The sequence below is a fragment of the Palaemon carinicauda genome, chromosome 17 (genome assembly GCF_036898095.1).
Source record: "Palaemon carinicauda isolate YSFRI2023 chromosome 17, ASM3689809v2, whole genome shotgun sequence".
Taxonomy (NCBI): Eukaryota; Metazoa; Arthropoda; class Malacostraca; order Decapoda; family Palaemonidae; genus Palaemon; species Palaemon carinicauda.
Window position 1 is genome coordinate 60,875,151 of NC_090741.1, and position 21,926 is coordinate 60,897,076.

The following is a 21,926-nucleotide window of genomic DNA, read 5'->3' on the forward strand; positions in this document are numbered from 1 at the left end:
CTGAGAGGGGATGTCCATAGTCAACCTCTCAGCCCTGATCAAGTTTGTCGAACAAACTTCGGCCAGCGTAGACCAGCAGAATCGATCAGACTGGTAACGAGGCGACAGGACTCCTTTAACCCTGGATCGGAAGGACGGGTACTTTCAGTTTCCATTCCATCCATCTTCCAGGGTGCTCGTCGAATTCAGCCTAAACTGCAAGTATTCCTGCTTATGATGCAGTGTGGCTATCCCGCCGTGGCATAGCAGGTTTGTTTCCCCAGAGAACTCTCCCTGCCTTCCTCTTGGCCGCTCAGGTGCAGACTTCCGCCTCCTCTGCTGTTTGGAGGGCTGGTCAACTCCGGTAGGCTCGGGTTTCGACCTTCCTCAGCGCCGGGAAAAGCTTCCGAATGCTGACCATGAGTGTGGGCTCATGGTATTTTGCTTGGAGCCTTCTCTTCCTCTGCCTCAACATCTGGAGTATCTGGCCATGATATTGAGTCAACCGCCTTACCACGTTGGAAACCCCGCTTCTCGTCCGTCCAGCGAGGTTAAGCAACGTCGGTACTTGGATGGGTGACCACCTGGGGACGCCAGATTCTGTTACCACATCCTCCGAGCCTTCCTTTCGGTTCACCGTGGCAAGACTGAGGAGAGTCGCAGTACCTGTTCTCAGTCAAGCAGAGTTTTCAGCCCTACCTTGGAACGTTTCCTAGTTCTTCTTTCCTCATTGACCCGTTTATAGTCCGAACGGTCGCCTCAGGATAAGTTCCATGTGGGGCGATCCAAGTTCCGGTGGCTTCAGGCAATGTTTAACCGGACTCCCTGGCCCTATGGGACCAGCGGAACTATTAAACCTGCAATGGGTGTTGACCTATGGAGCCTCTTGATGGTAGTGGATATTCTCGTCCTTTCCCCACATTCTTGATGCGGTTCTCGGACTCGTCAAAGGAAAGGGGGGGGGGGCATGTTCCGGTCCAGGCCTATGGTCAAGACCTGAAGGATACCTCTCCATCATTCAGGCAGGCTTAAGGGCCTTAGTCTGGCCCCTCTTCAGATCCTACCGCTCCTGCCAAGTCCCCCTGTTGAGCATCGACTTCATGCTAACCAGCAGGGGACGCATTTTCACACCTTCACATCTTGCAGTAGAGATATCGGGATGATTGAGATTCTCTCAATTCCACCATCGGCTCTCTCATTCCAGGCAGGGGAATGTGTCTCTCAGACTATCCGAGCAGAGCCTCATAGAGAGAGTGTACCTAGGGGTCTTTGACCTTGGGTAACCAGCAAGTGCTGGTCTGGGGGACCTGATCGCGACAGCTTGGAACCTCAAGCTTCCGCTAGTTTTCCCCCCAGTCTCAGACCCCGAGACTCTGGCAAGATGCATTCCGGTGATGGTGGGACAACTTCGACGCCTGCGTCTTCCCTCCTTTTTGTCTGCGGACAATGGGTCTCAACAAAACCAGGTTGTCTGTCAACCTTTCAATGGGAGAGCTCCACTGGGACTATGTGCAGAACGGTTTCTGGACCCTCTGCTTCCCCTGACGGAACTCCCGGGAGAGCTTCTCCCACGGCGCAGACTACTCAAGCAACCACACTGCGACATCTCTCCCGAACCGGGGCGTCGCTTCGGCTTCATGCCTGGAGACACTACGCTTCCTCCTCTAGAAGAGACAACCCGCTACAGTCGCGGTACGGAGGTCGCGTCATCTGCGATAGTCATCCACAGGGGTCTCCCAGGCAAAGTGAAGAGTCTAAGGTGGTTGGTGCCGTGGGAGATATACCTCTTCCCGTGAGGCCTCTTCTCCAGCAATAACGGTCTTATTGCCTTTCGGCGGGAGGAAACTCCTTTCTGCTCTTGGCAATGAAGCCTGTCGCTCAGCCTTTCCCTGACCTTCAGGCTTAAAGGAATAACTTTTTCCTGCCCGCTGGATCTATCCTCGCTCATGCGAAGCTACGATCGTCCCTGCCCTAGTCGGAGGAAGACCTCCAACTTGGAGCATGGCTCGGACTTTTAGCCCTTTAAGAGATCTTCTCAAGACCCTTTTACGACAGGCCTCGGATTGTATTCCGCCCTGGGTCTTCTGCTCACTCTGGCCACGGCCAGTGTGTAAGCAATCTTCTTGGTCTCTTACTACTCCCCCCCTTTCTAAGGAAGAGGGGAAGGCAACATTCAGGCTCGCTCCTGAGTTGTTGGCTAGACTCAGAATCTGAGGGTCCCGACCCTTCGGTCCGATTCATTCAAGATTTTGAGTCTCCATTCTGTGTCTGATGTCCCAAGACCTTCTCTTTCTTGCCAGTACAGGAATCGAGAGGTTAGCGCTGGGAACAGCTGCAGTTTGGCCTCAGTTGCAGCCGATTTGGGAACACAAGGAGGACATGGGGGGAGAGTCACCAGTATACCTCTTCAGCCCGGACTCAAGGACATTCATCTCGACCTGTCTTCAGACCCTCCCCCGTCACGTCGCCCTACAGCACGATGTTAAATACATCGCAACGTCCCTCGCCTTCGAGTAATACTACTCTGTGACGCAGGTGCTACAAGCTGGAGTCTGGAAGCGTCTGATGACCTTCGCAGCCCGCTTCCTGCAGGGCGTGACCCACAGGAGTCTCGATACGTTTTCTATCGCTCTGTGGTGGCTACACAACAGCTGGTCTAACCTCAGGCTCCTTTTTGGACAGGTAGCAGAAGGTTGAGGGCATTGTTATCAGGTTTTAGTCTGCATGAACGAAAGAAGTATGTCTGGCCCTTACTTCTTTCTTCATCATCCCCTCTACGGGGAAGCAGCATCCTGGTCTCTGCATAGCTGACCTCGAACCTCTGCAGGTAAACCATGCTTCCTTGTGTTCCGAGTATTGAGTCAATACTGTCGCGTCCCCCATACCCTGACGAGGTGGTATTGGGAACGTCTTAACCCAGAGTTCCTTCTGGAACTCCAGGTCAACTGCCTAAGACGGGTCACACTTCTTCTTTCACACACAAGCTTACGTAGGCCACATGGTTCCTTGCGGTGCAAGGAACTTGTGAGGTGCAGGGACTCCTTTTCTCGAGTGCGACTCACTCGGATTCTGAGTCCCCGGGTAAAGCCAAAGCCAGTATGGCTGGGGACTTTCCACCCTTCCTAAGGGATAAGTCACCCTTTGTAAATAGCGTGGTTTGTATTTCGGTTACGGAACAAATGACAAATTCGAAGATAATTTGTATTTTTCCTAACCATACAAACCTTAGCTATTTACACATATTTGCCCGCCAGCCCTGTCCCCCAAGACAAGTCCTACCTCTAAGTGAAAGTGAGTATTCACCTGTGTGTGAGGGGGAGGAGGGGTAGCTAGCTACCACTCCCCTACCCCCCCCGCTAACTAGCGCGGGGGTAATACACCCTCGTTAAATTCTAATGGCTCGCCATTTCAGCTACGCTAAAAGTAATAACCCTTTGTAAATAGCTAAGGTTTGTATGGTTAGGAAAAATACAAATTATCTTCGAATTTGTCATATTATTGTTTTGGGTTGTCCGGAAGGCTAAGAAGCCTTTCGCATCCTACTTGATTTGGCGGGTGGTCAAAGTCATTTCTTGAGAAGCGCCTAGATTAGAGGTTTTGATGAGGACCTTTAGTATGGGTTGCAACCCTTCATACTTCAGCTCCTAGGAGTCGCTCAGCATCCTATGAGGATCGCGAGGCTCAGTAAGGAAGACGTACTTAAAAAGGCAGAGTAATTGTTCAAGTCGACTTCCTTACCAGGTACTTATTTATTTTATGTTTGTTATTTTGAATAACTGCTAAAATAAAATACGGAATACTTAGCTCATAATAATGTCAACATGTAATGCTGGTCTCTACCCACCCCCCTGGGTGTGAATCAGCTATATGATCATCGGGTAAGTTTAATATTGAAAAATGTTATTTTCCTTAGTAAAATAAATTTTTGAATATAGTACTTACCCGATGATCATAAATTAAAGGACCCGCCCATCCTCCCCAATAGAGACCCAGTGGACAGAGGAGAAAATTGGTTCTTTGTTGACATCGAGTACTTGAGTACCTACTTGACAGATGGCGCTGTTGATGTACACCCCCACCTGTATAGCAATCGCTGGCGTATTCCGCCCGTAGGTTTTTCTGTCGGGCAGCAGAGCTGACAGCTATATGATCATCGGGTTAGTATATTCAAAAATTTATTTTACTAAGGAAAATAACATTTTTCAATATTTAACTTAGCCGGTGATTATATAGCTGCAACTCTGTTGCCCGACAGACAACTCTACGGTAAAAACTCGCCAGCGATCGCTACACAGGTTGCGGGTGTGCCCAACAGCGCCATCTGTCGTCCAGATACCCAGTACTCAATGTAAACAAAGACTCAATTTTCTCTCTGTCGAGCTATCGACAAGACGTACTTACTCGCTGTTGCTAAACTGGAGTTTTTTCACAACTAATTGGTGAAGTACTTTATTCTAGTTTTGAGCTTTCGCTATGCAGGTGTTTTATCTTCATCTTAAATCTTGAACTCGTTTTGGATAGATTTAATTATGGTGACAAAGAGAGTATGGACTTTCTTTCACTTTTAAATGGCCGACCCTTCCCTTAGACGGAAGTGTGTTTAGGCTTTTAGTAATTATATCACGTTATAGATTTTCCTCTATATATTTTATATCTCTCCGCCTTTATTAGGCCTCTTCGATTAACTTTCCATTTATTATAAACATATAAAAAATAATTTTAATGTTTTGTTTATATAGACCTTTCCTGAGAGTAGGCGGTCCTAACTTGGAAACCGAAGTTAATCAACGTTGAGCCCTTTATATCGTAATTAGCTTTTAAAGAGCTAAGGATTTAAAACTTTTTAAAGGTAATATTTTATGAAAGAATTTCTTTGATAGTCTTCGTACTGTTTTCAAAGATGAACTAACGTTTAGTTTATTTATGCTACGCAGTTGTTGACGTTCAGGACGTTCAACATGCGCTCTATCGTTACGATAGAGAGAGAGTGTATCACGGTTTCACTTTGCAGTAAGAGTAAATCGATTCTAACGTTTTGTTCATTCTTTCTTAGCTTAAATGTTTTAAATTCTATTTTAAAGGAACTTTTTATTTGAAAAACCTTTCAGTTTTTTCCTTTAGTCAAATAACATGTTTTTTTTACGAAATATAATTGGGCTCTTCTCTTAGGTGCGAAATCAAGAGAGAAAGAGAGAGAGAGAGGAGAGAAAACGTTCCGTTCAAGCGGGTAACGTTGTTCTCGAGTTACTCTCGTCCCTAGTCGCTGTACGGGGAGGAAGGATAAAACGTTTTAGTTTTTTATTCTCGTCCCCAGGCTATGTGCGGTGAGAGATTGAAAACGTAGTTATATGAACTAGTGTTTAGTCTCTTTCCCAGCCACTGATTTTTTTATCTTAAAATATGTTTTCTGTTTTTTGCTGGTATTAATGAGCTTGCATTATACGACTGATTTCGCAATTACTACCTTTTAATGAAGGGTAGAATTGCGTGTTTCAGGTAGAAATCAGTAAAAGTTTCGATTTCAGTGAAATAAGTGCAAAACAGAAAATCGAAGTGATAAAGTGACATGCGCAAAGTGTTACAGTGTTGCGTCCGAGGGTTCGTCTGTTCGTGCCTGTCATTCACCTAGTCCGGGACCTCTTACATGCTCCCAAGCCCAGGGGAGAAGTAATGTCAAACGACTTATGGGTTCGAGAGGCCTTGACCAACGAACAGACGTTTTCCCTCTATGGTATCGGGTGTATCTTACCAAGATCTCCCCTACCATAAGACGAGAGAGACGTTGTTTCTCCTCGTCATCCGAAGGCTTTTCGCATAAGAAACCTGTCACAAGGTTTCGAAGCCCTTAAGCGAAAGTCAGTCCTTTCAGGACAGGTCCAGCGTCCTGGTTACAACCATTAGGACAGCTCTGACCCTATGCAGTCATCGGATAACTGCTCGCCGCCTAACAAAAGCGTAACACAGGCTCCGAGAGTCTTTTTTTGTAGGCAAAGTGTTGCGGTCACAGACGTTACCCTCGTCTCTTACCACAACCATTTCCGTTGATCCTTAATGGGTTGTATGGCAAGACATGCAGTATATGCTTGCCTCCCTTATGGAAGACTATTCTACCGATTAGTCCGTTGAGTCTAGCCGTTTATCTCATCGATATCCTGGCTTTCAGCCAACCTAACGTTCCTTTGTGCTTACTGTTGACGTTGGCGTAGCTAAGTCACGTCAGTCAGGTTGTTTAGAACCACACTCGATGCGGTCTCGTGTGGTTTTTCAGCCGCATTTGGACGTTAGGCCACTTGCTGATGCTCCTGTTGACGTTCAAGACGTTCACTAACAATCGGAGTTGACTTGTTTTGACGCTGTGCGTCAACCTCCGCATTCTAGAGTTGTTTTGACTGCTCAGTCTAGGCAGTCAAAGCAGTCTCGAGTGGACGCTGTACGTCCTCACGCACCTGTTGTGGTTGACAGTTCAGTTGTTGACAGTTCACAGACTGTCAAGCAGTTACATGACGTTGCGTTCTGGTCCGCTACTAATGCACCAGTGAGTGTGGACTCGGCTTGTAAAGCATTGCCACCACGGTAGGTCTCTCCCTCGCTTGAGACTCAGCTTTTATCGGACAAGGTTCCTGTAGATGAGGAAGTTGCTGTTCCCCCTCCTACTGATATTCCCTTGAGGACTCTGTCAGATGGAGAGGAGCCTAAAGCTGCTTAGCCTCCTATGGACTTTAATTGAATCATGATGATTTTTTTTAAGGATCTTTGTCCGGATCTTTTTGTAACTGCTGCTCCTCGTTCGCCTAAACGTCAGAGCTTACACTAGGCCTAGCTACTTCGAAGCCGTTGTTTTTAAGCTAGTGCTCTCTCGCTCTCCTAGAGAGCTTTACGTTGGCTAGGCGACTGGTTTTTCACCAGGAGGAGTTTGGGGGATACAGCCTTTGCTTTCCCTTCTTTTAAACTGGTTTATAGAGCGAGAGTCTGATATGACACGAGAGAAGTTCTCGGCTTGGGAGTTCATGCCTCTGCCCAGATAGACTTCTCAATTCTCGTAGACTCTCCCTGGCGCCTGGCCAGGAGACGCTCCAAGTTGTTTACAGGTCAACTTCACAGCTGTTTTCGAGCCTTTGAAGTTTTGCTGTACAATTATGTCACGCATAACAAGGCTTTCAGGGATGGTAAACGGTACCGCCTCAGTCGCTAACCCCGTCTGTTGCCACACCTGCTCCCGTAGACCCTAAATGGGCTTTGCTGCAAGACATGCAGTCCAAGCTTGCGTCCTTGATAGAGGACTTTAATGCGGAGAAGGTTGCTACCGAACCTTCTGGCCAACAACCTTCCAACCGGTCGGTTGTGCGCCCTGTTGACGCTGAGGTAACCTACTCGCGTCTGCCAGTTGAGGTGGTTCCTCCACCGATGCGACCCAGTGTGGGTTGCCAGCCGCACGTTGACGTTAAGCGACGCTCGGAGGTGGTTGTTGACGTTCAGGACGTTCAACAACCAGCAGAGGTGACTTGTTTTGACGCAGTGCGTCAACCTCAGCAACCCGGTAGGGTGTTGACTGCACAACCCAGACGGTCTAGACAGTCTCGGGTTGACGCTGTGCTTCCTCGCGCACCCATGGTTGTTGACAGTTCACAGACTGTGCAGCAGTTCCATGATATTGCGTCCGGCTCCGTCACGCATCCACCAGTGCGACCGGACTCAGCGAGCCAGACGTTGCCCACTCCATTGCCGTTTCCTCATCAGTTTTCGGATGAGGAACCCTCTGATGAGGACGTTGCTGAACAACAAGACGATCAGCCTTCAGAATAGATCAAGCCCTGCTATCCATCCAGAAGATGCTGAAGAAGGAACGCTGCTCAGTCAGGCTGTGGATGAGTCTGGTAGGGACGCTGTCATCCGTGGAACAATTTGTGTCACTAGGAAGACTACACCTCCGTCCTCTTCAATACCATCTAGCTTTTCACTGGAAAAAGGACAAGACGCTAGAAGCGGTCTCGATCCCGGTTTCCGAAAAGATAAAGTCTTGTCTGACTTGGTGGAAGGACAATATCAACCTAAGAGAGGGTCTTCCCCTGGCTGTTCAGACTCCCAACCACGTTCTCTTCTCGGACGCATCGGACGTGGGCTGGGGCGCGACACTAGACGGTCGGGAATGCTCAGGACTGTGGAACTCGAGTCAGAGGAGCATGCATATCAACTGCAAGGAGCTGTTGGCAGTACATCTGGCCTTGAAAAGCTTCAAGTCTCTCCTTCGAGGCAAAGTGGTGGAAGTTAACTCGGACATCACCACGGCCTTGGCGTACATCTCCAAACAAGGAGGTACCCACTCACTGACGTTGTACGAGATCACAAGGGACCTGCTCATCTGGTCAAAAGGTCAAGACATCTCCCTAGTAACGAGGTTCATCCAAGGCGACTTGAACGTCATAGCAGATTGTCTCAGTCGGAAAGGGCAAGTAATTCCAACCGAATGGACCCTCCACAAGGATGTGTGCAAGAGACTTTGGGCCACTTGGGGTAAAACCATCCATAGATCTCTTTGCAACCTCGCTGACCAAGAGGCTTCCAATCTATTGCTCTCCAGTCCCGGACCCAGCAGCAATACATATAGATGCTTTCCTCCTAGATTGGTCACATCTGGATCTCTACGCATTCCCACCGTTCAAGATTGTCAACAAGGTACTGCAGAAGTTCGCCTCTCACGAAGGGACAAGGTTGACGTTAGTTGCTTCCCTCTGGCCCGCGAGAGAATGGTTCACCGAGATACTTCGATGGTTAGTAGACGTTCCCAGTAGTCTTCCTCTAAGGGTAGACCTTCTACGTCAGCCACACGTAAAGAAGGTACTCCAAAGCCTCCACGCTCTTCGTCTGACTGCCTCCAGACTATCGAAAGACTCTCGAGAGCTAGAGGCTTTTCGAAGGAAGCAGCCAGTGCGATTGCTAGAGCAAGGAGAGCTTCTTCCATTAGAGTCTACCAATCGAAGTGGGAAGTCTTCCGATACTGGTGCAAGTCAGTTTCTGTATCCTCGACCAGTACCTCTGTAGCTCAAATAGCTGTTTTTCTCTTATACCTGAGAAAAGGACGATCCCTTTCAGCTCCCACTATCAAGGGCTACAGAAGCATGTTGGCATCGGTCTTCCGGCATAGAGGCTTAGATCTTTCCAAACATAAAGATCTGCAAGACCTCCTTAAGTCTTTTGAGACCACCAAGGAGCGTCGTTTGGCTACCCCTGGATGGAATTTAGACGTGGTACTAAGATTCTTCATGTCAGACAGGTTGGAGCCGTTACAATCAGCCTCCCTGAAAGATCTCACTCTTAAGACTCTTTTCCTGGTATGCTTAGCCTCGGCTAAAAGAGTCAGTGAGATTCATGCCTTCAGCAAGAACATAGGATTTTCGTCAGAAAAAGCCACTTGTTCGCTACAACTTGGTTTCCTAGCCAAAAATGAGCTGCCTTCTCGGCCTTGGCCTAAATCTTTCGATATCCCCAGCTTATCGGAGATCGTAGGCAATGAACGAGAAAGAGTCTTATGCCCTGTTAGAGCTCTTAAGTTCTATTTAAAGCGTACTAAACCTTTACAAGGCCAATCTGAAGCTTTATGGTGCTCAGTTAAGAAACCATCCTTGCCTTTGTCAAAGAATGCTTGGTCAGACTTTATCAGATTGTTAATACGAGAAGCTCATTCACATCTGAGTGAGGAAGACCGAACTTTCCTTAAGGTGAAGACGCACGAAGTTAGAGCTGTAACAACTTCCGTGGCCTTTAAGCAAAATATATCTCTGCAAAGTATAATGGACGCAACCTATTGGAGAAGCAAGTCAGTGTTCGCGTCATTTTACTTGAAAGATGTCCAGTCTCTTTACAAGAACTGCTACACACTGGGACCATTCGTAGCAGCGAGTGCAGTAGTGGGTGAGGGCTCAACCACTACAATTCCCTAATTCCATACCCTTTTAATCTTTCTCTTGAAATGTTTATTGTTGTTTTTTGGGTTGTCCGGAAGGCTAAGAAGCCTTTCGCATCCTGGTTGATTTGGCGGGTGGTCAAAGTCATTTCTTGAGAACGCCTAGATTAGGGGTTTTGATGAGGTCCTGTTGTATGGGTTGCAACCCTTGATACTTCAGATCCTAGGGGTCGATCAGCATCCTAAGAGGATCGCGAGGCTCCGTAAGGAAGACGTACTTAAAAGGCAGAGAAATTGTTCAAGTCGACTTCCTTACCAGGTACCTATTTATTTTGTTTTTGTTATTTTGATAACTTCTAAAATGAAATAAAAACTCTTAGCTCATAAAAGTGTAAACATATATTGCTGGTCTCTACCCACCCCCCTGGGTGTGAATCAGCTATATAATCACCGGCTAAGTTAAATATTGAAAAATGTTATTTTGATAATAAAATAAATTTTTGAATATACTTACCCGGTGATTATAAATTAAAGGACCCTCCCTTCCTCCCCAATAGAGACGCAGTGGGACGAGGAGAAAATTGAGTCTTTGTTTACATTGAGTACTGGGTATCTGGACGACAGATGGCGCTGTTGGGCACACCCGCAACCTGTGTAGCGATCGCTGGCGAGTTTTTACCGTAGAGTTGTCTGTCGGGCAACAGAGTTGCAGCTATATAATCACCGGGTAAGTATATTCAAAAATTTATTTTATTATCAAAATAACATTTTGGTTAAATGATTTTGTTATCCAGATGTGTGTATTCCTTCTTTATAAATAATAGGTACATCTTTCTTTCCTTTTTGGGATGCATCTTGCATATGAAAAGGAAATCGAATAGAGGTTATTGCAAAACTCAGAAGAATGAAGACTCCGCTAAAGGTTCTTTGTTCCCCTTCTTCCTTGGTTTTATGTATTTACTTCATCTTTCCTATGGTCACTAACTTTGAAGCAAGGCCATTACTTTCTCCTGAACCAGCAGACTCATTGTGTTTCATTGCTGGGACATTCTCTGTGGCTGGAGGATGTAAATTTCTCATGGAATCTCAAACTTAGACGGTACAAGTTTTCAACTGGTTGGTTGGGTTGTCGAGTTTAAGCTGGTTGATTGGATTGTTGAGTTTAAACTGGTTGGTTGTAGTGTCGAGTATTAGCTGGTTGATTGGATTGTCGAGTTTAAACTGGTTGGTTGGATTGTCGAGTTTAAACTGGTTGGTTGGATTGTCGAGTTTAAACTGGTTGGTTGGATTGTCGAATATAAGCTGGTTGGTTAGATTTCCGAGTATAAGCTCGTTGGTTGGGTTGTCGAGTTTAAGTTGGTTGATTGGATTGTCGAGTTTCAACTGGTTGGTTGGGTTGTCGAGTTGAACTGGTAGAATGGCAGCACAGACATGAAATGTGAAGTGTAGTCCAATATTGTGGGTTTATAGCCTCAGCCCTTACAACAGATGAATTTTCCTTTCAATTTTCTTACTAGTTCCGAGAACAATTTCTAGGATAGTATGAAGGATCAGGTCTTGCCTATGTAAAAAGACGGACAAGGCAGGTTACCTCAGCTCACAAACAGTACAATTATGATGAAGATTATCATGGCTATATAAATCAGATGTGTTATAATCCTCATCAAAATTAAATGGAACAAAAATCATATGACAACACTGACAATGAAGTATGAGAAGGAAATATACAAATTACTTCAATACCATCAATTAGAAAATTTCTCTGTTAGCAAGAAGACAGAAGACACTTCTGCTCTAAACAAACACATAGCTCCTCACTGAGGTAACTAACTCCTACCTAGAAAACTGTCACTTAATTGCTTCATTAATTATGAATGGTTTGTGATCTATGCATTTTCAGATAAACACACAAATAAAGTAATGTTTTAATTTTTGTAGGAAGACATTGCTGTTAATGACAAGGAGAAAGATTTACAATTATACATGTCAAGTTAACCTAACCACACACAGTCACAGAATAGATAAACAAAATATAGAAATATTGTGATATCGCTCTTGTTGTACAGAGTAATAAGTCAAGATGCCAGGAGAAAAAATCCTGACCTGAAGTTGGAACATGAGAGAGCGATCTGTGTATTTACTTTGTACACTATTGCTCAACTTAACAAATTTCCATCTATCACGGTTTGAGTGACACCAAAAGCAGAATGGGTATGAAATATTATGCAGTAGAATTTGAAAAATTTATTTAAGTGATAATTTTCCTAGTTTTGCAACAATTTCCTGTTCACTAGAAAGATTAATATTACTAAGATTAGTACAATTCTGGGAAGTTTGCATTGCAAAACATTTGTCACCTGAAATCATATACATGAATTTTAGAAGAGCATAAAATGCACCTTTATACAACAAAACTGATTTTAAAATATCACAACAAACAAAGAAAGTACATGTTTTTCTTTGATTAGTCTTCAAACAACTGATTTTAAATTCTTTTTATGGAAAATATTACGTTAGGTTTCAATTACCATAGTTATTGTGACACCAATTTCGAGTAGGGAAATATTAATCATTGAATATTTAGAACACAAGAAAATTAAATTAAACCAAAAGTACTGTACATAGGTTAAAAAACTTATCTTTTCAAAAATATATCTAGATTCCAAGTACCTGTACATTCAACAATACAAGGAAAACTTCAACAATGTTAGCTATTACAGAGGAAAAAGAACTGAACTTCATTTCTCCTTATATTTAAAAAGAAAGTTAAAGAGAAATCAAAAGTTTCTGATCACAGTCCAGGAATGTGGTTCCTACGTTATACTTAAAAACTAGGTTATATCACATTTTTACATGACAACTTGTAAACTATTATTGAACCCTAACAATGTGAAGAGTCCTTCAAATAGAGCTACCATACTCAACAGAACTACAAATAACTGTACACAAAAAGTTTGAAGTATTATTACACGAGATTCAGCTACCACAGTCCTATAGGTGTTATATTTTCTGAAAGTTTTTCTAAATATTGTAATCAATCTCATAATTCACTTTGTGTAAGAATGCTCAACGCTTGATGTTCTCTCAAGTTTTTGTACTACCTAAATTCCTGGCACCACACAATTAAAGACAAGTCCTGTGAAAATACCAAAGTCAACACTGGTTCATTCATTGATATTTGCTTTCTTCATCACTACTCACTGTAAGCAGTCCTGTTATTTTAAATTTTCCTCAGTTTCTGCTTTCTATCAATATTGTCTCTCACAGTATAATCATCTACTATAGTCATCTTGTTTTAGCACAGTGCAATTATCAGTATGTTACGTATTCAAATCCTGTGCTCTCTTAGGTAGGAATAAGAAATTAGTGCCAGTCTCTTCAGGAAATGGCACTATTCACTTATGATACTTATTGTGCACAAACTCATCTGGCTGGTTACTCTCTCCAATGCAACAACAACACTATTTCCAGCACAAGGAAAACAATTTATGCCATGACGTTGCATATTGGCTTGTATGGCAAGAACAGTGCTGATGGGTATTATTATGGTACATATCACCCATACACTGAGTACCTGGTATTTCTTGAAGCTGATCGTGCTGAAATGTAACCAGCTGGACGTACTCTGGTACCCGAAGGAAATTGCTGAGGACTTGGAGTTGTTGAGGATGTTGTGGGCAACAGTTGATTAGGAGATTCCGAGCCCCCATTACCAAATGCTGTTTTATAATACCGGAAATTTGAGAATTCCTCAAGGGCTGGGTCTGGAGTTGAAGCCCTATAGCGACTACCAGTAAAGCTAGACGAATTAGAGCGATTTCTGTTACCCCTGCTTGGGCCTCTATATCTGTTTCTTTCTGTTGTGACTCTTTCAATCTCTTCTTCATTCCTTGCAGTAGTAACTGTGATCTCTTGATTTCTGCTGGCTGTTGGAAATGGAAGTTCTTGTCGAGATTTAGCATTACTCCGAAAGCGCTGCTCGTAACGGGTCTTCGTAGAGGCTGTTACACCCGCTGCATCCCGTCGCCATTCGAAGTCAGCAAAGGGATCGTCTACTCCAGAATACAAAGCATCTTCTGCACCGGTCAAATCTTCTTGTCTAGTTGTTCTTGTGGAAGACGAGTGGTGAGTTCTAGGAGACTCTACCCTTGTAAAATGCGCACTTGATGACGGAGAACTCGATGAACTGACCTCATATCTTGATGAACTACTGATGCTAACAACAGGTTTGCCTATTCTTATGGACTGGAAATTGTGGGATGGACGAAGTGTTGTAATACGGGGTGTGGTTGTCCTAGAGATTGGTCTTGGAGTGGTAGTTGTGGTAGATGAAACTGACCTGGGTGTCGTGGAAGAAGTAGTGCTGGACGTGGTAGATGATACAGTTGTACTTGAGCTGGTTGACCTTGCCGTGCTACTGTCTTGGGACTTCCCTTTCCGTCCTCTACCTCCGCTGCCAAATCTGTGGTCGACTTCAGTGTCATAGTATTCGTACTCATAATCGGGTGAATTCCGTGTCTGTGATTCATCGTACTCATAGACATACTCGTAAGTGGTGAAGGGTTCTTCGTAGTCGTAATCCTGGTTCGTCGTTGTCTCGTCCACACGGAAGAGATCATTTTTGCTGTAATAACGAGTTGACTGTTTGCAGTTAATGTCCCACCAGTTTGTGCAGATAAAATTCTGTTGGTCAAACACTGTATTGTTGGGACACAGGAACCGAAAGTCACGAATCTGCAAAATAAAGAGAAAATTGTTGTTACAAAACAGTACTGTAGTATAGTTTTTCTGACAAAATTAAGTATCAAAGTTCACTTTCTCTCTGCAAGGAAGTATCAGATTTTGGGGCCACAGAAATATTCTTTGAAGAATTTCATGTTTTATTTGGAAGTCTACATTACCTAATTAGTGCTTGTAATAGTCTCCAAAATGTTTTGCAATAAGTATTATTTTCTAATCTTGAAGGTTGTTTTACGAAAGTTGTTTGACAATCAGTCTTTTGTCAAAGCTCTAACAAGTTGGTAATTGAATTTTGGTTTTTCCTTGATTTATATCTTTCTTAAAGAAAGTAAAAATAATTGCTGAAACTCAAAAATAAAGATAAACTTAGTTGTACAGTACTTTCATCCATTCATTTTATCAGGTCCAAATTATGCTATATTAATTTTTCAAGTCAAATTAGTACTTTTATAACTTTGTTTTGTCAAATATTCTGTTACATAAAAATTTGCCAGGTATACCTGCTACATATTTATACAGAAAATAAATCACGCATTACTATAACTTCATTATATTTTTAAAGGAAAAGCCATTAGGACAGCCGATCTCAAGCCCTTCCAAACTCAAGCTCCAAGGAGGCAAGAAGAAGGAATAAATGAAGGGTTCAATCATGGATGACACAAAAAAACCTGCTTTGCAACAAAAGGAGAGAAAATTCTTGATCTGCATTGTTTTGAGAATTAATGATTTTCAGTGCAAATGTGGGACAAAGGTTACAAGGCCACACGAGATGAGGAGAGAGAAATCTTAATTAAGCTCAACAGAACCGTGATTGAAATACCTGTTGAAAAGGATGAAAGAAATCATAGTGGCAGAGAGGAAGAGTATAAAAAATGGGGTGAGATTGGTATCAGCATTTTTTATAAATTGCCTTAGATTTCATCCTACTGAGAGAGGATGCAAAAGAAGTACCCCAAATGTGTGAGAGCAAGATTACCAACAGGGCATAACAGAGATGAATAAGTCTAACATCAGGGTTAAATAACTACACTGAAGAAGAAAATTTATGGCATTAAAACAAAATACACATTTTAGAAACAGATTTAGCCATTCAATCTATGTTATCTCTAATGAATAATCTTGACACAATCTGTCCACCTAGATTTCTAATAAAGGTGAGATGTTCAATTAAATTTTCACAAAATAATTATTGATGAATCGGATGAAATAGAAGATAGAGATATTGGTAGAAACTGTCTTCCAAATGCACTGAATTAATTGGTAGAAACTGTCTTCCAAATGCATTGAATTTGACTAAGTTATAGGATTTTCATTCAAAGAAGATACTGTACTATGTTAGGTAAGGGAAATTCCAGAATAAGTAACAACAGAAGTGAAGTGAAACATGAAGAAAAAATATGATGGTTAGAGTGTTCAGCAAAAGCTACAAAAATCAACATGTACAGTAGGTACAGGTATACTGTACACGGTAAGAGGCTATCGACACTTGAGCATTGTTACAGCTTTATAGAAAGTATCGTTGTCTCTTAAAAACAGTTTCATTCATTTCAAATGAAAGAAATAATTTCTTGGAAATGTATGTCATTTTTTTCTTAAATATATAATAAAATAACATATATGTCTGTAATTAACAAATGCATTGCTGTGAACCAATATTGATTTCTTTGTGTAATATTTCTATACAAAAGTGCTTACAGTTCTGTATTGCCAATATATGCTTGTTCCTAAGCGTATGCAGTACAAACCTTTCATCCTTTAAAATAAGGAATGTCTTCAGCAGAGGTAGTTAGCGACTGGTGGCTAGTGAAAGAGAGTAACCCTGCTCACACCCCTGACAGAGATACTTTACTTTTGTCTTCGGCCGCAATGAGTATGGACATACTGTTGTGTCCTATCCAGAAGGCTGTTTAATATTTTCAGTTTTAGGTTTGAATGGTTAATATCAGCTTTGTGTTAATAATGGAACGAAGGAATGTGAGCGAGTGTTGGCCACTGCATTGGTTTATGGCCTAAATAGCGATAGAGCAACACTACCCTGGGAATAGTTGGTCGAGTCAGCGATAGAGCCACACTACTTTGTGAATGTTTGTTTGTATTTATTCCCAGAGTATAGATCGTGGCCTCAAGCCAATAAATTGCCAGAGAGACTGCTCTACACTTTGTGCTCCTCACTGAGTTTACCATTGGCTGAAGCTTCTAGGTATATGGCCCTGGCTTTGTCCTGGGGAGTGTGCTTCAGGAGCAGGGAAAACTTAGATCTACATCCAGAGAGATTTCCCCTGTAGTGCAGTGTGAGTTGACTGCTGTGTAACCCAAGGAAGGCTTGGCTTTCCTTAGGTCTTGCAGGTAGGTCTTCAATGTCTTTTCGAAGGTGGGTAGCTAAGGCTACTTAGTCCCAATACATCAGTGATGACACACCAGTGATTCAGCAGTGATCCCTGTACCAATGACTCCACTGGTGATCCCAGCTGTGCTCCCTAAGCCAAGGGGAAACCATAGGGCTCTTTATGCCTTTCACCTCAATGCCTGTCATCCTAGGGCCTATCACCCCTGTTCCTGTAAACCAAGCCTCTGTGTTTGTGTTAGTTATACCAGCAAGTGTGCCTGCCACTTCTCCTGTGACAGTATCTCCCAGTATTGTGGTTCATGCCAGAGAAACCAGTGGAGTTTCTCCCCTTGGGTGGTTACCATAATACAATGGTGGAGCTGATGCACCCCATCCTCCTGGAGTAGTTACCTGGGTTCCCATGGCTACCCAGTAACCAGGTGGGACAGAGGTGCACTACCCTGTCCAGGGCCATGTTTACCTTCTGTCACCCATGTGTTGGAAAAGCATGGGTGCTCTCCTTCACCTTTCCTACAGGATTGTTACCCTCCTCCCTTCTCTGAATGGGATATTGCTATATCAGTGTTGAAAAGAGGGCACCCAGTTTTGATGGAGCGACCTATGTGTTTTCTCCACTTGGGAGAGCTTCATCGCCAATGGTCGCTTAGACCTCGACTTCTCTGCTAGCAGAAAGCGAGAATCTGATAAGCTAGAGAAACGATTCTTTCTTTCTCATTTCCTTTTCCGATTCTGTTTCTGATGTTTCTTTAAAAGAAATCAAAGTCCAGTGATAGTTGCAAGAGTAGGGCTCTTGACGACACCACTCTTTTGTGAAAAAGAGAGAGTCAACACCCTTCTGGTCCCCTATCAGCTGATGCCCAGTCACCCCAGGACCATAACCCTGGTTCACTTGGCTACACAGTAGCCCGGTTGGATATAGGTGCATAGCCCTCGGACAGGCATGTGTACACCTTCTGTCAGCAATTGTTGGAATAGCTGGGGCACTTTCCCTTTCTTACCTAGACAACTGACTACTGCTCCTTCTCTGAACGGGGTATTGCGGTACCCTGTGTGAAGGAGATGGCACCTCTCAAGTTTGCAAGCGCATAGCGAACGGTCCTTGGCCTGTGGTCGAGTTACCTCAGCCCTGTGCTCAAGACACTGGGTAAATGTTCTCTCTCCACCTTGATCATCAGGGGGAAGATTGCGAGGTACTGTACTTCTGTCTATGTTTTGATTGGAGTTAGAAATCCTTCCCTCTTTGGTGACTACCAGCTTGGTCGAGCATCATTCCACGATTGAGTTGCAAGTTCTGTCCATTGGTCAGAATGCTCATTATCATGGGAAGGGAGTAGAACTCCGTAACAGCCTCCCAGACCCTCTACTCCCGTGAAATAGAAGGTACTTGGGTTTCTTTTGCCCAATAGCTATTGGACCTAAGACCAGTACTAATGGAAGCAGAGAACTCTGCTTCACAGTGTTCCTTCTTGGAATTTCTTGCACTCTTGTGAGTGCAATGAAATGAACTGGGTTAGGCAACTTTGGCAACCCCTTCTGGTTGGACCTGTCATTGACCTTAAAGGTCAAGGACTTCTCTGGAACTGCCTTGGTTGGTTGGATCTTGCTAGTTGGTCCTGGATGGAGTTGATGATCAGATCTGTCAATCTGAGAAATCTCGCTTCTGGCCAGTCAAATATGATCCTGCCACACGTACTCTGGGGGCAGTGAGATTTTGTGTGCTAGACTGCCGTGTCATTACTTCATTAGAGAGGCCCATTGGGTGCTCACTGTTGGCCGGACTCCCCTCAGAAAGTTTCAAGCCGGTAGGTATGCCCTTCTCGGCCTCTTGAGTCGTCATGGCCACCCTCCAAGACGACTTCTGGCTTGAGTAAATATAAAATAGGACTAATGATATTGAAGCTAAGTAGTTGCAGAATTTAGAGTGAAAAAGGAAAGCAGAATTTATGTAATGAACAAATTATTGTACCGGAATGGCTGATAGAAAAAATGGAAGACATCATAACTAGGATTAGAAAAAATTCCAATACAGTTTTTAGTTTACAAGCTAATTGAAACTACATCATTGAAAGTTTTTAAAAATATTAAAGCTCAATTAATGGTCTGGAGAAGAGCAAATACTGAACCACAGGTTTTCTAAAGAATATTAGTAAACGCCATCACTACTAGGATTGTGCTTTTCCATAACGATAAAATGAATACTGTAATGATAGAAAGATGGAAATTGAAAACTCTGTAATACAATGGATTGGTAAGTGTTGATGATACGGATGAATTGTGACTATCCTGTATATCTTGACTTTTAAAATTAGATTGTGGTATCCAGTCTGCAAGGGAGGGAGGTAATATTTACACAACTTAGAAAATGCCTAGATATAAAACATGTAGAAAATTTAAATTTCAGTACTTGGATATACTGTACAGTACTGTACTTTAAGCCAAAGATGGAGAATGTAAAGATGATGTGGGGAAAGTAAGATAAAAAAAAATACCTTGGAGGAAATTGAAGTATGTAAGAGGGGTAGTGTGACAAATAGATGCCAATTACAGTAATTGAAAAGTAAATAGTGTACGTCATGTTCTTCGCACTCCCCGAGAGAGGTTAGTATACCAAAACTTTTTACTTGGCTCCACAAGGCACTAGAAGAGTTAGAAGGCCCAGGCTTACATGGGTGAGGACTGTGAATTGTGAAGCAGATGATGAATGGAGAAGTATTGATTTAAAAGCTAAAGATAGATACGACTGGCAAAATCTAACCGAGGCCCTTTGAATCAATAGCCGTAGGAGGAGATGATGATGATGATGATGTATGTCAATCAGACGAGTGAGGATGCTGGTACAGAAACAAGAGCATTAATAAAGAAGGAGTAACTGACTGGAGTGAAGAGAAAGGAGGATGTTTGAGTGGATTTTGGGGTTCTCGGTGTATTTGAGGCCGACAAATGAAGAAATTAGAAAGGCCTAATTGGTAAAGACTACTTATTCAAGAGAGTACTGTATAGACTTAGATTATAAGGACATGTAATAAGGAAACGTGGAGAGAAGAGGATTAGGGTGGAGCCAGTAGGAGTGGAAGGTTGTGAGGGAGACAATGGATTAGATGGCATGATGAAGTAAGGAAGGGTTTGTTGCAATAAGACCGGAAGACCCTTTAGATAGAAAAAGTTGAGGAGGATGCATCAAGAAAGCGAGCCCCTTAGTGTGAGGGATGAAGATAATCTTAACTGATATCTACGCCGCGACCAGACGCTTACTGACGACTCAGACCTAGCAGCGCTGCCTTGCGCGCTGACCCCGGGTCGCCCCAGGGCGAGCATTCTTCCGCCCCGGAGCGCCCCAACAAGGTAATCGAGAGAGGGGAAACTATGCAAAATTCTTGGTCGGTTAATGAGGAGATCTCAGATCCTCCTAAGAAAGTAGTTCGAGGTAATTACTGTTAGGAAAAATACAAATTACTTAAAATTTGTGATTTTTCCATGAATACCCATTCCAGTCCCTTGTAGCTTTCCCTTTTTTTTCTGAAAACAAAAATTACATACACTCCAGAATAAGCCCAAACATCACTCGAGTTTGAAATTCAAGGTTTGTGAAGATAACCTAATTCCATCTCTCTCTTTTTCTCATGAGACATTAAGAAATTGGGAATAATGGTGAAAAAATGACAGAAATTTTGTTATAAAATCAATTGTCAAAAGAAAAATCCTGCAAAATAATTTCCAGAGTCAAAGAAAGAATCCTTTCCCTAAGTGTATAAAGTCTAAATGAATACTGTAGACAGGATTATCAAGTGCCTTTACCATGAAAATATCATGGGGACTGAGAATATAACAATCATACTCATCGTTGTATAAATAGTTTTCCGGACGCTTGGGGGAACTGTCTTATTCACTAACATTGTGGCATTATTGTATAGTTTTAATGAATTTATTAATTCAGAGTACGTTCTATAGCAAAAATCTAAAACCAGCAATGCATGAGTGGAAAACAACCATGCATGTTTAAGAGAAGAATAGAATTCATTTAAAACTTTTGCCAATTATAGTAAAAAACTGCCAGTTTGGAATGAATTGAATCGTAAATGTATTCCGATAGTCAACGTTCTTTCTAGAAATGTCCAAGATCAACTTAAGATATTGATTCTGAAATTCACTTCGCTTTCATTGCATTAATACAGTACAGTATTTAAGAATAACAATATTAATTGATCTCCAACAAATCCTTCTGTTATGAAATGTCAAAACTGTTATCACGAAGGCAGATGATTTTTGCAATTTTGATTGGCAGCCCAATGACACCATTGTTGACTGACTAAATTCTAAAGGTCTATTGGTTAAGGGGTAGAACCTACACTGCACCTTAAGCAGTGCTCTATAGTTATTATTTACAAGTACTTTCCCATCATCCTTTTGTCTTCTATGTGCACCCTCTTAATAGCCTTTTAATTCAAGAACAATTATTGCTTATTTTTTTCCAACTTGCTGTGCAAAACTCTTTCAACTTTTACTGTTAGTTTTTCCACCCCAACACCATACAGCCAGATATAGAGCATACAACTTTCATAGCTGAAATGAGTTTCATACTGTACTAAGGTTTTAATTTTTTTTATTTCAAAGCTAAATGAAATGGGATAAAAGGTTCATCTATTGTCCCAATTCTTTCTATTCACCGATTCCTTTAGAGTGAAAGAATACCTTGGGGACAAGGCTAGACCAGTTGCCAAATCATTCGATAGTTATTGTTTCTTCCTTTTACCTGCTTTAGACTCTCTCTCTCTCTCTCTCTCTCTCTCTCTCTCTCTCTCTCTCTCTCTCTCTCTCTCTCTCTCTCTCTCTCTCTCTCTCTCTCTCTCTCTCTCAAGTTAGAAAAATAAACTCTAAAAGTTTAACCTAATTCGTTCTACCCAAGGGAAAATTGAGTTTTAGCAGATGGACTAAAAATTCTTTGAGATAATCAAAATCCAT

General features: G+C 42.7%; 3 protein-coding genes and 1 pseudogene across 3 annotated transcripts in view; 1 reads left to right on the forward strand and 3 right to left on the reverse strand.

The window, feature by feature from the left end:
- Positions 1-16,234, forward strand: part of LOC137656808 (phosphatidylinositol N-acetylglucosaminyltransferase subunit C-like) — a 41,089-nt gene extending 24,855 nt beyond the window's left edge. Inside the window, exon 8 of the mRNA XM_068391119.1 lies at positions 15,183-16,234. The gene's annotated coding sequence lies outside the window, so the exon portion shown is untranslated. The remainder of the gene's footprint in view (positions 1-15,182) is intronic.
- Positions 1-21,926, reverse strand: part of LOC137656812 (mitochondrial thiamine pyrophosphate carrier-like) — a 615,169-nt gene that overhangs the window by 237,860 nt on the left and 355,383 nt on the right.
- LOC137656101 (uncharacterized) overlaps positions 1-21,926 on the reverse strand; it is a 505,345-nt pseudogene that overhangs the window by 191,373 nt on the left and 292,046 nt on the right.
- LOC137655968 (probable serine/threonine-protein kinase DDB_G0275165) lies at positions 12,110-14,677 on the reverse strand (the record flags this gene model as incomplete). The annotated part of the gene is made up of 1 exon (XM_068390169.1): positions 12,110-14,677. A coding segment is annotated over one exon (1,242 nt), but the record flags the coding sequence as incomplete, so codon positions are not given.